The following is a 13,761-nucleotide window of genomic DNA, read 5'->3' as shown; positions in this document are numbered from 1 at the left end:
GGGCATAATCTTAAAATTAGAGCTCAGACTGTTCAGGGTGGGTGATGTCAGGAAGCACTTTTACACGGAAAGAGTAATGGAAATCTGGAACTCTCTTCCCCCAAAATGCTGTTGAGGCTGGGGGTCGATTGAAAATTTTAAAACTGAAATGGATAGATTTTTGGATGGTTAGAGTATTAAGGATTAAAGAACCAAGGCGGGTGAATGGAGTTAAGATACAGTTTAGCCATGATTCAATTGAATGGTAGAACAGGTTGATAGGTTAATTGGCCATTATAAATTGCCCCTAGTATAGGTAGGTGGTAGGGAAATATAGGGACAGGTGGGGATGTGGTAAGGATATGGGATTAGTGTAGGGTTAGTATAAATGGGTGGTTGATGGTCGGCACAGACTCGGTGGGCCGAAGGGCCTGTTTCAGTGCTGTATGTCTAAAAAAAAACAGCTGGAGGGACTGAATGGCCTCCTGTTCCTGTGACATTTCATGTACAAGTTAATTTTCATTTTAATGTTCTAAATGAGTAGTGTAACAGAGTGTAAGGTGTAGTGATGGAGTTGATGGTGCACAGACTTAAGAACAGTTCTGAGTTTGTTTTGTAAATTGCAGCTTAAGACTTGTTACAAAAAGTTTTATTTTTTTTCCCATAAAATACAGACGGGCGTGAGCTGAAATCCCGAATATTGGTAAGTGTTCTGCAGCTACTGTGTTAAAAGTTTGACACTTTTTTTTTGTAAGGGTTAGAGTGATGCTGTGCTGCTGCAGCCAGGGAGCGAGAGGATGAAGGTTTAATTCATCCATCTCAGATTTGAGCTGCGGAGAGATCAAATTTTTAAAAATTCTTCCATGGGATGTGAGCGTTCCTGGCAAGGCCAGCATTTGTTGCCCATCCCTAATTGCCCTTTAACAGATTGGCTTGCTAGGACATTTTAGAGGGCAGTTAAGAGTCAGCCACATTGCTGTGGGTCTGGAGTCACATGTAGGCCAGACCAGGTAAGGACGACAGATTTCCTTCCCTAATGGATATTAGTGAACCAGATGTGTTTTTATGATATACAATCAATGATAGTTTCATGTCAGCATTACTGAGACTAGCTTTAAATTCCAGATGTTTTTGTTGATTAACTGAATTTAAATTCCACCAGCTGCCAAGGTTAGTCCAGGTCTCTGGATTACTAGTTCGGTGACATTACCACTACACCACCATCTCCCTGCCTTGTGATACCTACAGCACATCTGCAAGTATCCAACCCAAGAGTGGATGTGTGAAGGCCTGGAAGCAGACTGCCAGTCTACATGATGGCTGTGGTGTGGGATGGAATGAATTGGGGGTGGGGAGGAGAACAAGAACCCTTCATTAGAGACTACCCAACCTCTAAAATCAGTCATATTTGTTCACTGTTTCTAAACCTTTACCACCTATTAGTAGAATGCAGTGCTGATAACCAGTTCAGTTTATAATCATTTGTTTTTTTCCCCCCACAGGTTATTAAAGCAGCAGAGGACTCTGCTGCTCAGTATATGAATTTTATGAACGTTATCTTTGCAGCACAGAAACAGGTAGATTATCTGCACCTTATTTATTCATATAATAAAAGCAAAATACTACGGATGCTGGAAATCTGAAATAAAAACAAGAAATGCTGGAAATACTCAGCAGGTCTGGCGGCATCTGCGCAGAGAGAAGCAGAGTTAACGTTTCAGATCAGTGACCCTTCATCAGAACTGGCAAATATTAGAAATGTGAAAGGTTTTAAGCAAGTAAAGCAGGGGTGGGGCAAGAGATAACAAAGGAGAAGGTGTAGATAGGACAAGGTCAAAGAGAATAACTGACCAGAAGGTCATGGAGCAAAGACAAACAATATGTTAATGGTGTGTTGAAAGACAAAGCATTAGTACAGATAGGGTGTTAACGGACTGAAAAGTGAAAAACCACACGTACAAACATGAAAAAAACTGTGGGTAGGCAAACTGAACAACAAACTAAGATAAAAGATAAATTGGGCGGCGCAGTGGTTAGCACCGCAGCCTCACAGCTCCAGCGACCCGGGTTCAATTCTGGGTACTGCCTGTGTGGAGTTTGCAAGTTCTCCCTGTGTCTGTGTGGGTTTCCTCCGGGTGCTCCGGTTTCCTCCCACATGCCAAAGACTTGCAGGTTGATAGGTAAATTGGCCATTATAAATTGCCCCTAGTATAGGTAGGTGGTAGGGAAATATAGGGACTGGTGGGGATGTGGTAGGAATATGGAATTAGTGTAGCATTAGTATAAATGGGTGGTTGATGGTCGGCACAGACTCGGTAGGCCGAAGGGCCTGTTTCAGTGCTATATCTCTAAATCTAAAAAAAAAATAAACACAAAAAGTAAGTAAAAAAGAAACAGAAAAAAGTACTAAAAATATAAGTAAAATAAGTCATGCTCTGAAATTATTGAATTCAATGTTCAGTCCGGCAGGCTGTCGTGTGCCTAATCAGTAAATGAGGTGCTGTTTCTTGAACTTGCGTTGATGTTCGCTGGAACACTGCAGCAAACCCAGCACAGAGATGGGAGCATGAGAGCAGGGGGGTGTGTTGAGATAGCCAGCAACCGGAAGCTCGGGGTCATGCTTTTGGACTGAGCGGAGATGTTCCACAAAGTGGTCACCCATCCCTAATTGCCCTGAGAAGGTGGTGGAGGGTCGCCTCCTTGAACTGCTGCAGTCCATGTGGGGTAGGTACACCCACAGTGCTGTTAGCGAGGGCGTTCCAGGATTCTGACCCAGCGACAGTGAAGGAACGGCGATATAGTTCCAAGTCAGGATGGTGTGTGGCTTGGAGGGGAACTTCCAGGTGGTGGTGTTCCCATGTATCTGCTGCCCTTGTCCTTCTAGGTGGTAGAGATCGCGGGTTTGGAAGGTACTGTTGAAAAAGCCTTGGTGAGTTGCTGCAGTGCATAGATAGAAACATAGAAAAGTAGGAGCAGGAGTAGGCCATTCGGCCGTTCGAGCCTGTTTCACCATTCAGTAAGACCATGACTGATCATCCAAACTCAGTAACCTGTTCCCGCTTTCTCCCCGTATCCCTTGATCCCATTAGCCCTAAGAACTATATCAAACTCTTTCTTGAATATATTTTAATGATTTGGCCTCAACTGCTTTCCGTGGTAGAGAATTCCACAGGTTCACCACTCTCTGGGTGAAGAAATCTCTCCTAATCTCAGTCCTAAATGGCTTACCCCTTATCCTTAAACTGTGACCCCTGGTCCTGGACTCCCCTGCCATTAGGAACATCCTTCCTGCATTTAGTCTGTCCAGTCCTGTTAGGATTTTGTAGGTTTCTATGAGATCCCCTCACATTCTTCTAAACACTAGCGAATACAAGCCTAATCAACCCAATCTCTCTTCATACATGAGTCCTGCCATCCCAGGAATCAGTCTAGTGGACCTTCGCTGCACTCCCTCCATAGCAAGAACATCCTTCCTCAGATAAGGAGACCAAAACTGCACACAATACTCCAGATGTGTTCTCACCAAGGCCCTGTATAATTGCAGCAAGACATCCTTGCTCCTGTACTCGAATCCTCTCGCTATGAAGGCCAACATACCATTTGCCTTTTTAACTGCCTGCTGCACCTGCATGCTTACTTTCAGCAACTGGTGCACAAGGACACCCAGGTCTCACTGCACCTCCCCCTTTCCCAATCTAGCACCGATCGGATAATCTGCCTTTCTGTTTTTGCCACCAAAGTGGATAACCTCACATTTATCCACATTATACTGCATCTGCCATGTATTTGCCCACTCACTTAACCTGTCCAAATCACACTGGAGCTTCTCTGCATCCTCCTCACAGCTCACACTCCCACCCAGCTTTGTGTCATCTGCAAACTTGGAAATATTACATTTAATTCCCTCATCTATATCATTTAGTATATATTGTGAATAGCTGGGGTCCTAGCACTGAACCCTGCGGTACCCCACTAGTCAATGCCTGCCACTCGGAAAAAGACCTGTTTATTCTCACTCTTTGTTTTCTGTCTGCCAACCAGTTCTCTATCCATCTCAGTACCTTACCCCCAATCCCATGTGCTTTAATTTTGCATGCTAATCTCTTATGTGGGACTTTATCGAAAGCTTTCTGAAAGTCCAAATACTGGTTCTCCCTTATCTAGTCTACTAGTTACATCCTCAAAAATTTCCAATAGATTTGTCAAGCATGATTTCCCTTTCGTAAATCCATGTTGACTTTGTCCGATCCTGTCATTTTTTTCCAAGTTCTCTGCTATTGCATCTTTTATAATGGACTCTAGCATTTTCCCCACTACTGATGTCAGGCTAACCGGTCTATAATTCCCTGTTTTCTCTCTACCTCTTTTTTTAAATATTGGGGTTACATTAGCTACCCTCCAATCCATTGGAACTGTTCCAGAGGCTATAGAATTTTGAAAAATGACCAGCAATGCATCTACTATTTCTAGGTCCACTTCCTTAAGTACTCTGGGATGTAGATTATCAGGCCCTGGGGATTTATTGGCCTTCAATCCCATCAATTTCCCTAACACCATTTCCCTACTAATACCGATTTCATACAGTTCCTCCTTCTCACTAGACCTTATGTTCCCCAACATTTCTGGGAGGTAATTTGTGTCCTCCTTTGTGAAGACAGAAGCAAAGTATGTATTTAATTGGTCTTCCATTTCTTTGTTCCCCATTATAAATTCCCCCGTTTCTGACTGTAAGGAACCCACATTAGTCTTCACTAATCTTTTTCTCTTCACATATTTATAGAAGCTTTTACAGTCAGTTTTTATGTTCTCTGCAAGTTTACTCTCATACTCTCTTTTCCCCTTTAATCAATCCCTTTGTCCTCCTTTGCTGAATTCTAAACTGCTTCTAATCCTCAGGTTTGCTGCTTGTTCTGGCCATTTTATATTTCTCCTCCTTGGATCTAATACTATCCCTAATTTGTTTTGTAAGCCACGGTTGAGCCACCCTTCCTGTTTTATTTTTGCGCCAGACAGGAATGAACAATTGTTGTAATTCATCCATGCGCTCTTTAAATGCTAGCCATTGCCTATCCACTTTCAACCCTTTAAGTAACGTTCCCCAATCTATCATAGCCAACTCGCACCTCATACCTTCATAGTTTCCTTTATTTAGATTCAGGACCTTAGTCTCGGGTTCAACTCTCTCACTCTCCATCTTAATGAAGAATTCTATCATGTTATGGTCGCTCTTCCCCAAGGGACCCCGCACAACAAGATTGTTAACTAATCCTTTCTCATTACATAATACCCAGTCTAGGATGGTTTCTCAACGTATTTGTCCAAAAAACCATCACGTACACACTCCAGGAATTCCTTCTCTACAGTCTTATTGCTAATTTGGTTTGCCCAATCTATATGTAGATTAAGATCACCCATAATGACAGTTGCACCCTTATTGCATGCATCTCTAATTTCCTGTTTAATGCCATCCTCTACATCACCACTGCTGTTTGGGGGTCTATATACAACCCCCACCAATGTTTTCTGCCCCTTGGTGTTTCTTAGCTCCACCCATACAGATTCCACATCAGGATTCTCTGAGCTAATATCCTTCCTCACTATTGTATTGATTTCCTCTTTTACTAACAATGCTACTCCACCTCCTTTCCCTTTTTGCCTGTCCTTCCTAAATATTGAATACCCCTGGATGTTCAGTTCCCATCCTTGGTCACCCTGCAGCCATGTCTCCATAATCGCAACTATATTGTATCCATTTACATCTATTTGCGCGGTTAATTTGCCTACCTTATTGTGAATACTCCGCGCATTGAGACACAATGCCTTTAAGCTTGTCTTTTTAACATTCTTAGTCATCTTAGCATTATTTCGCACTATGGCCCTATTTGTTTCTTGCCCTTGATTTCTGTGCCTTCCACTTTTGCCTTTTTGTTTCCTGTCTTTCTTTTCTATCCTTGTTTCCTCCTCCTCAGTCTCCCCGCTCAGGTTCCCATCCCCCTGCCATTCTAGTTTAAATCCTCCCCAACAGCACTAGCAAACGCCCTGCGAGGATATCGGTTCTGGTCCTGCCTGGGTGTAACCCGTCTCGCTTGTGCAGGTCCTACCTTCCCCACAACCAGTTCCGATGTCCCAGGAATCTAATCCCTCCCTCCCGCACCATTTCTCCAGCCACACATTCATCTGGTCTATTCACCTGTTCCTATACTCACTAACATGTGGCACAGGAAGTAATCCTGAGATTCCTACCTTTGAGGTCCTGCTTTTAATTTAGCTCCTAACTCCTTAAATTCATCTTGCAGGACCTCTTCCCTTTTTCTACCTATGTCATTGGTACCGACATGTACCATGACCTCTGGCTATAAAACCTGTAAAATTCTAACAGGACTTGACAGGGTAGATGCAGGAAGGATGTTCCCGATGGTGGGGAGTCCAGAACCAGGGGTCATAGTGTAAGGATACGGGATAAACCTTTCAGGACTGAGATGAGAAGACATTACTTCACCCAGACAATGGTGAGCCTGTGGAATTCGCTACCACAGAAAGCAGTTGAGGCCAAAACATTGTATGTTTTCAAGAAGGAGTTAGATATAGCTCTTGGGGCGAAAGGGATCAAAGGATATGGGGAGAAAGTGGCAACAGGTTACTGAGTTGGATGATCAGCCATGATCATAATGAATGGCAGAGCAGGCTCAAAGAGTCGAATGGCCTACTCCTGCTCCTATTTTCTATGTTTCGCTCTCCCCCTAGAGAATGTCCTGCAGCCGCTCCGAGACATCCTTGACCCTAGCACCAAGGAGGCAACATACCATCCTGGAGTCTCGTTTGCGGCCACAGAAACACCTGTCTGTTCCCCTTACAATTGAATCTCTTATCACTATGGCTCTCCCAGTCTTTTTCCCCCCATGCTGTGCAGCAGAGCCATCCATGGTGCCATGAACTTGGCTGTTGCTGCTTTCCCCTGGAAGGCCATTTCCCCCCCGCACTGCCCCCCCCCCCCCCCAAACAGTATTCAAAGCGGTATATCTGTTTGAGAGGGGGATGGCCATAGGGCACTCCTGCACTACTTGCCTGCGCCTACTACTCTGCCTGGTGGTCACCCATCTCTTTTCTGCCTGTGCAGCCATTACCTGCGGTGTGACCACCTCACTAAACGTGCTATCCACGATGTTCTCAGCATTGCGGATGCTGGAAGTGTCCCTGATTTCCCACATAGCACAGGAGGAGCATATCACGGGGCTGAGCTCTCCTGACACAACTTACCTTTAGAGTACTTAGTTACTCCCTTTAATTAAAAAATACTAATTACACTAGGGACCTTGTTCTACTCCAAACATTACCCACTACAATTTAAAATCCTTAATAAATTACGCTAATTTACAATAACACACTTTGTTAGTACTAACCTTATCACTTATACAGTAGATTTAGAAAAAGAACTTTCCCCTGATTTTTTTTAAGCTATTTCCAGGTACTAACAGCTGTTAGTCACCAACCAATCACCTTGCAGCTTTCCTGTGATGTCTCTGTTGACTTTTTTTTTCAAACTCCGGCGATCCTGGACTGCTCTCACACAGGTCCAACTCCTCTCCACTCCGCTCCTGGAAGATAAGTGACTGTAGAGGCCTGCTCAGGTCGGGAAAAAAGAACCCAACTGGACCACAGCGGACCCGAGCCCGACTCGGCCGAGTCCCTCCGATTCTGCCCCGAACCCAACCCGAACACAGCCCGACCCGACCATCCCTTTACTTACCTTCCGACTGGGCAGCTCCACGAAGCTCGCTCACTGCGCAGACTCAGTTTCGTCCAGGACTCCCAGCTCAGGTCGGTTTTTTAATTTCAATACTTACCAGCAGAGCACTTACTGTATGTGTCTGGCCCGACCCGACCCGACCCGAGCTCACCTGGACTGAGCCTGACTCAACCTGAGCCCGAAAGCTGTACCCTGAAGATGGGCCCGACCCGACCCGAACCTGACACATGTCGTCGGGTTCGGGTCGGGTAGCAGGCCGCTAAGTGACTGGGCCTTGATCCTCGGGCTGAACTTATCCTCTTCTCTCGCTCGGCGTTCTCCCCGCAGGACCGCTCCGCTCCCAGAAGGTAAGTGACTGTCCCTCAATCCTCGGGCTCAGTTTATCCTCTTCTCTCACTCGGTACACACAGCAGCCATGGTGCGCTAGTAGTGGAGGGAGTCGATGTTTACATTAGTGGATATCCTCTTTTTCAGAATATTCTGATTGATGCATGTGTTTTGGACTCTGAATCTGGGCTACTACAGCAAGTAAGTAATTATGCACATCTCTAGACTAAAAGCTTTCTGCTTCACAGCATGAAATAAACACTATGTAGTCATTTCATTTGTGTACACATCGTAAAAATGCCTTTCCTCATTTATGCCTGGTTGAAAAATCTAACAATAACAACCGAGCAGTTACGGGGTTCTTATGTTTGACGTGCAATACTGGCAAATGGAGTCCAGTGTTCTCACTGTGCTGCTCTCCCCTGTTTAATACTGCTGCTTCTTCGAGAACTTTGCAATTGACACCTAAGTGGAGATTGGCACCGACTCACAAAAATCGTTGATTGTGAATCTCTGCTGCCTTCAAATCCCTGGATGTCACCAGTTTCATGTGCAGTGACCTTTGGCTCAGTGGTTGCATTCCTGCCTCCGAGTCAGATAGTCAAGGGTTTGAACCCTGCTCCAGACAGTCCCAGTGAGTGGAGCTGTAGTTCAGAATTTGGTGTTTCTGTCCAGTGGGATACTTGTGTCCAGTGGGTGTCCCCCCAACACACACCTCTGTGTATGGCTTGTGGGAGCCCATAAAACCCTGCTTACTGAAGTCTGGATTCTGGTCTGCCTCAAATCAGTCTGGAATGCAATAATGTAGTAACTGGGATGTGCAGGGGTTTTTAAACAGTTTTGTTTTACTGTTTTTGTCTATAGGCTTCTGATATAACCGGAGGATTGTATTTAAAAATACCGCAGATGCTGCCACTCTCACAATATTTACTGGTAAGTTATAGATAACTTAAAAACAGAATTTGCTTCTTACTGATTTGTTTGACAGTACTGTACATGGATAGGTAAGAGGATGTACTGTACATGGATAGGTAAGGGGATGTACTGTACATTGATAGGTAAGGGGATGTACTGTACATTGATAGGTAAGGGGATGTACTGTACATTGATAGGTAAGAGGATGTACTGTACATTGATAGATAAGGGGATGTACTGTATATTGATAGGAAAGGGGATTTACTGTACATTGATAAGGGGATGTACTGTACATTGATAGGTAAGGGGATGTACTGTACATTGATAGATAAGGGGATTTACTGTACGTTGATAGATAAGGGGATTTACTGTACATTGATAGATAAGGGGATGTACTGTACGTTGATAGATAAGGGGATTTACTGTACATGGAAAGATAAGGGGATGTACTGTACGTTGAAAGATAAGGGGATGTACTGTACGTTGATAGATAAGGGGATGTACTGTACGTTGATAGATAAGGGGATGTACTGTACGTTGAAAGATAAGGGGATGTACTGTACGTTGATAGATAAGGGGATGTACTGTACGTTGATAGATAAGGGGATGTACTGTACGTTGAAAGATAAGGGGATGTACTGTACGTTGAAAGATATGGGGATGTACTGTACGTTGAAAGATAAGGGGATGTACTGTACATTGATAGATAAGGGGATTTACTGTACATTGATAGCTAAGGGGATTTACTGTACATTGATAGATAAGGGCATGTACTGTACATTGATAGATAAGGGGATTTACTGTACATTGATAGATAAGGGGATTTACTGTACATTGATAGGTAAGGGGATGTACTGTACGTCGATAGATAAGGGGATGTACTGTACGTCGATAGGTAAGGGGATTTACTGTACGTCGATATTTAAGGGGATGTACTGTACGTCGATAGGTAAGGGGATGTACTGTACGTCGATAGATAAGGGGATTTACTGTACATTGATAAGGGGATTTACTGTACATTGATAAGGGGATTTACTGTACATTGATAAGGGGATGTACTGTACATTGATAGATAAGGGGATGTACTGTACATTGATAGATAAGGGGATGTACTGTACGTTGATAGATAAGGGGATTTACTGTACGTTGATAGATAAGGGGATGTACTGTACATTGATAGGTAAGGGGATGTACTGTACGTTGATAGGTAAGGGGATGTACTGTACATTGATAGATAAGGGGATGTACTGTACATTGATAGATAAGGGGATTTACTGTACGTTGATAGATAAGGGGATGTACTGTACGTTGATAGGTAAGGGGATGTACTGTACGTTGATAGGTAAGGGGATGTACTGTACGTTGATAGGTAAGGGGATTTACTGTACGTTGATAGATAAGGGGATTTACTGTACGTTGATCGATAAGGGGATGTACTGTACATTGATCGGTAAGGGGATTTACTGTACATTGATAGGTAAGGGGATGAACTGTACGAGGATAGGTAAGGGGATGAACTGTACGAGGATAGATAAGGGGATGTACTGTACGTTGATAGATAAGGGGATTTACTGTACGTTGATAGATAAGGGGATGTACTGTACATTGATAGGTAAGGGGATGTACTGTACGTTGATAGGTAAGGGGATGTACTGTACATTGATAGATAAGGGGATTTACTGTATGTTGATCGATAAGGGGATGTACTGTACATTGATCGGTAAGGGGATGTACTGTACATTGATCGGTAAGGGGATGTACTGTATATGGATAGGTAAGGGGATGTACTGTACGTCGATAGATAAGGGGATGTACTGTACGTCGATAGATAAGGGGATGTACTGTACATTGATAGATAAGGGGATGTACTGTACGTCGATAGATAAGGGGATTTACTGTACGTCGATAGATAAGGGGATTTACTGTACATTGATAAGGGGATGTACTGTACATTGATAAGGGGATGTACTGTACATGGATAGGTAAGGGGATGTACTGTACATGGATAGATAAGGGGATTTACTGTACATTGATAGATAAGGGGATGTACTGTACGTTGATAGATAAGGGGATGTACTGTACATGGATCTTTCTTTTGGGCCTCCTTATCTCGAGAGACAATGGATACGCGCCTGGAGGTGGTCAGTGGTTTGTGAAGCAGCGCCTGGAGTGGCTATAAAGGCCAATTCTGGAGTGACAGGCTCTTCCACAGGTGCTGGAGAGAAATTTGTTTGTCGGGGCTGTTGCACAGTTGGCTCTCCCCTTGCGCCTCTGTCTTTTTTCCTGCCAACTACTAAGTCTCTTCGACCCGCCATAATTTAGCCCTGTCTTTATGGCTGCCCGCCAGCTCTGGCGAATGCTGGCAACTGACTCCCACGACTTATGATCAATGTCACACGATTTCATGTCGCGTTTGCAGACGTCTTTATAGCGGAGACATGGAAGGCCGGTGGGTCTGATACCAGTGGCGAGCTCGCTGTACAATGTGTCTTTGGGGATCCTGCCATCTTCCATGCGGCTCACATGGCCAAGCCATCTCAAGCGCCGCTGACTCAGTAGTGTGTATAAGCTGGGGGTGTTGGCCGCTTCAAGGACTTCTGTGTTGGAGATATAGTCCTGCCACCTGATGCCAAGTATTCTCCGAAGGCAGCGAAGATGGAATGAATTGAGACGTCGCTCTTGGCTGGCATACGTTGTCCAGGCCTCGCTGCCGTAGAGCAAGGTACTGAGGACACAGGCCTGATACACTCGGACTTTTGTGTTCCGTGTCAGTGCGCCATTTTCCCACACTCTCTTGGCCAGTCTGAACATAGCAGTGGAAGCCTTACCCATGCGCTTGTTGATTTCTGCATCTAGAGACAGGTTACTGGTGATAGTTGAGCCTAGGTAGGTGAACTCTTGAACCACTTCCAGAGCGTGGTCGCCAATATTGATGGATGGAGCATTTCTGACGTCCTGCCCCATGATGTTCGTTTTCTTGAGGCTGATGGTTAGGCCAAATTCATTGCAGGCAGACGCAAACCTGTCGATGAGACTCTGCAGGCACTCTTCAGTGTGAGATGTTAAAGCAGCATCGTCAGCAAAGAGGAGTTCTCTGATGAGGACTTTCCGTACTTTGGACTTCGCTCTTAGACGGGCAAGGTTGAACAACCTGCCCCCTGATCTTGTGTGGAGGAAAATTCCTTCTTCAGAGGATTTGAACGCATGTGAAAGCAGCAGGGAGAAGAAAATCCCAAAAAGTGTGGGTGCGAGAACACAGCCCTGTTTCACACCACTCACGATAGGAAAGGGCTCTCATGAGGAGCCACCATGTTGAATTGTGCCTTTCATATTGTCAGGAATGAGGTGATGATACTTAGTAGCTTTGGTGGACATCCGATCTTTTCTAGTAGTCTGAAGAGACCACGTCTGCTGACGAGGTCAAAGGCTTTGGTGAGATCAATGAAAGCAATGTAGAGGGGCATCTGTTGTTCACGGCATTTCTCCTGTATCTGACGAAGGGAGAACAGCATGTCAATGGTCGATCTCTCTGCACGAAAGCCACACTGTGCCTCAGGGTAGACGTGCTCGGCCAGCTTCTGGAGCCTGTTCAGAGCGACTCGAGGATAGATAACATGGATAGATAAGGGGATGTACTGTACATTGATAGATAAGGGGATGTACTGTACATTGATAGATAAGGGGATGTACTGTACATTGATAGATAAGCGAATTTACTGTACATTGATAGGTAAGGGGATGTACTGTACATTGATAAGGGGATTTACTGTACATTGATAAGGGGATGTACTGTACATTGATAGATAAGGGGATGTACTGTACGTTGATAGATAAGGGGATGTACTGTATGTTGATAAGGGGATGTACTGCACATTGATAGATAAGGGGATGTGCTGTACATTGATAGATAAGGGGATGTACTGTACGTTGATAAGGGGATGTACTGTACATTGATAGGTAAGGGGATGTACTGTACGTTGATAAATAAGGGGATGTACTGTACATTGATAGGTAAGGGGATGTACTGTACGTTGATAGATAAGGGGATGTACTGTACATTGATAGGCAAGGGGATGTACTGTACGTTGATAGGCAAGGGGATGTACTGTACGTTGATAGATAAGGGGATGTACTGTACATTGATAGATAAGGGGATGTACTGTACGTTGATAGATAAGGGGATGTACTGTACGTTGATAGATAAGGGGATGTACTGTACATTGATAGATAAGGGGATGTACTGTACGTTGATAGGTAAGGGGATGTACTGTACGTTGATAAGGGGATGTACTGTACGTTGATAAGGGGATGTACTGTACATTGATAGGTAAGGGGATGTACTGTACGTTGATAGGTAAGGGGATGTACTGTACGTTGATAGATAAGGGGATGTACTGTACGTTGATAGGTAAGGGGATGTACTGTACGTTGATAGATAAGGGGATGTACTGTACATTGATAGGTAAGGGGATGTACTGTACGTTGATAGATAAGGGGATGTACTGTACATTGATAGATAAGGGGATGTACTGTACATTGATAGGCAAGGGGATGTACTGTACATTGATAGGCAAGGGGATGTACTGTACATTGATAGATAAGGGGATGTACTGTACATTGATAGATAAGGGGATGTACTGTACGTTGATAGATAAGGGGATGTACTGTACGTTGATAGATAAGGGGATGTACTGTACGTTGATAGATAAGGGGATGTACTGTACGTTGATCGATAAGGGGATGTACTGTACATGGATAGGTAAAGGGATTTACTGTACGTTGATAGATAAGGG

The 13,761-nt window shown here is 44.3% G+C and overlaps 1 protein-coding gene across 4 annotated transcripts in view; it reads left to right on the top strand.

Moving 5' to 3' along the window:
- Positions 1-13,761, top strand: part of gtf2h3 (general transcription factor IIH, polypeptide 3) — a 27,344-nt gene that overhangs the window by 8,961 nt on the left and 4,622 nt on the right. For 3 of the 4 annotated variants that reach the window (XM_068054510.1, XM_068054509.1, XM_068054507.1), the window contains 4 exons: positions 654-682; positions 1,482-1,556; positions 8,201-8,254; positions 8,918-8,986. In XM_068054510.1, coding sequence (XP_067910611.1) covers positions 654-682; positions 1,482-1,556; positions 8,201-8,254; positions 8,918-8,986 — 227 coding nt within the window. The remainder of the gene's footprint in view (positions 1-653; positions 683-1,481; positions 1,557-8,200; positions 8,255-8,917; positions 8,987-13,761) is intronic. The other variant, XM_068054508.1, reaches the window with a different exon arrangement.

This window comes from Heterodontus francisci, chromosome 23 (assembly GCF_036365525.1).
Source record: "Heterodontus francisci isolate sHetFra1 chromosome 23, sHetFra1.hap1, whole genome shotgun sequence".
Taxonomy (NCBI): domain Eukaryota; kingdom Metazoa; phylum Chordata; class Chondrichthyes; order Heterodontiformes; family Heterodontidae; genus Heterodontus; species Heterodontus francisci.
Note: the sequence above shows the minus strand (reverse complement) of the source record. Positions and strands in the feature narration are given on the sequence as shown.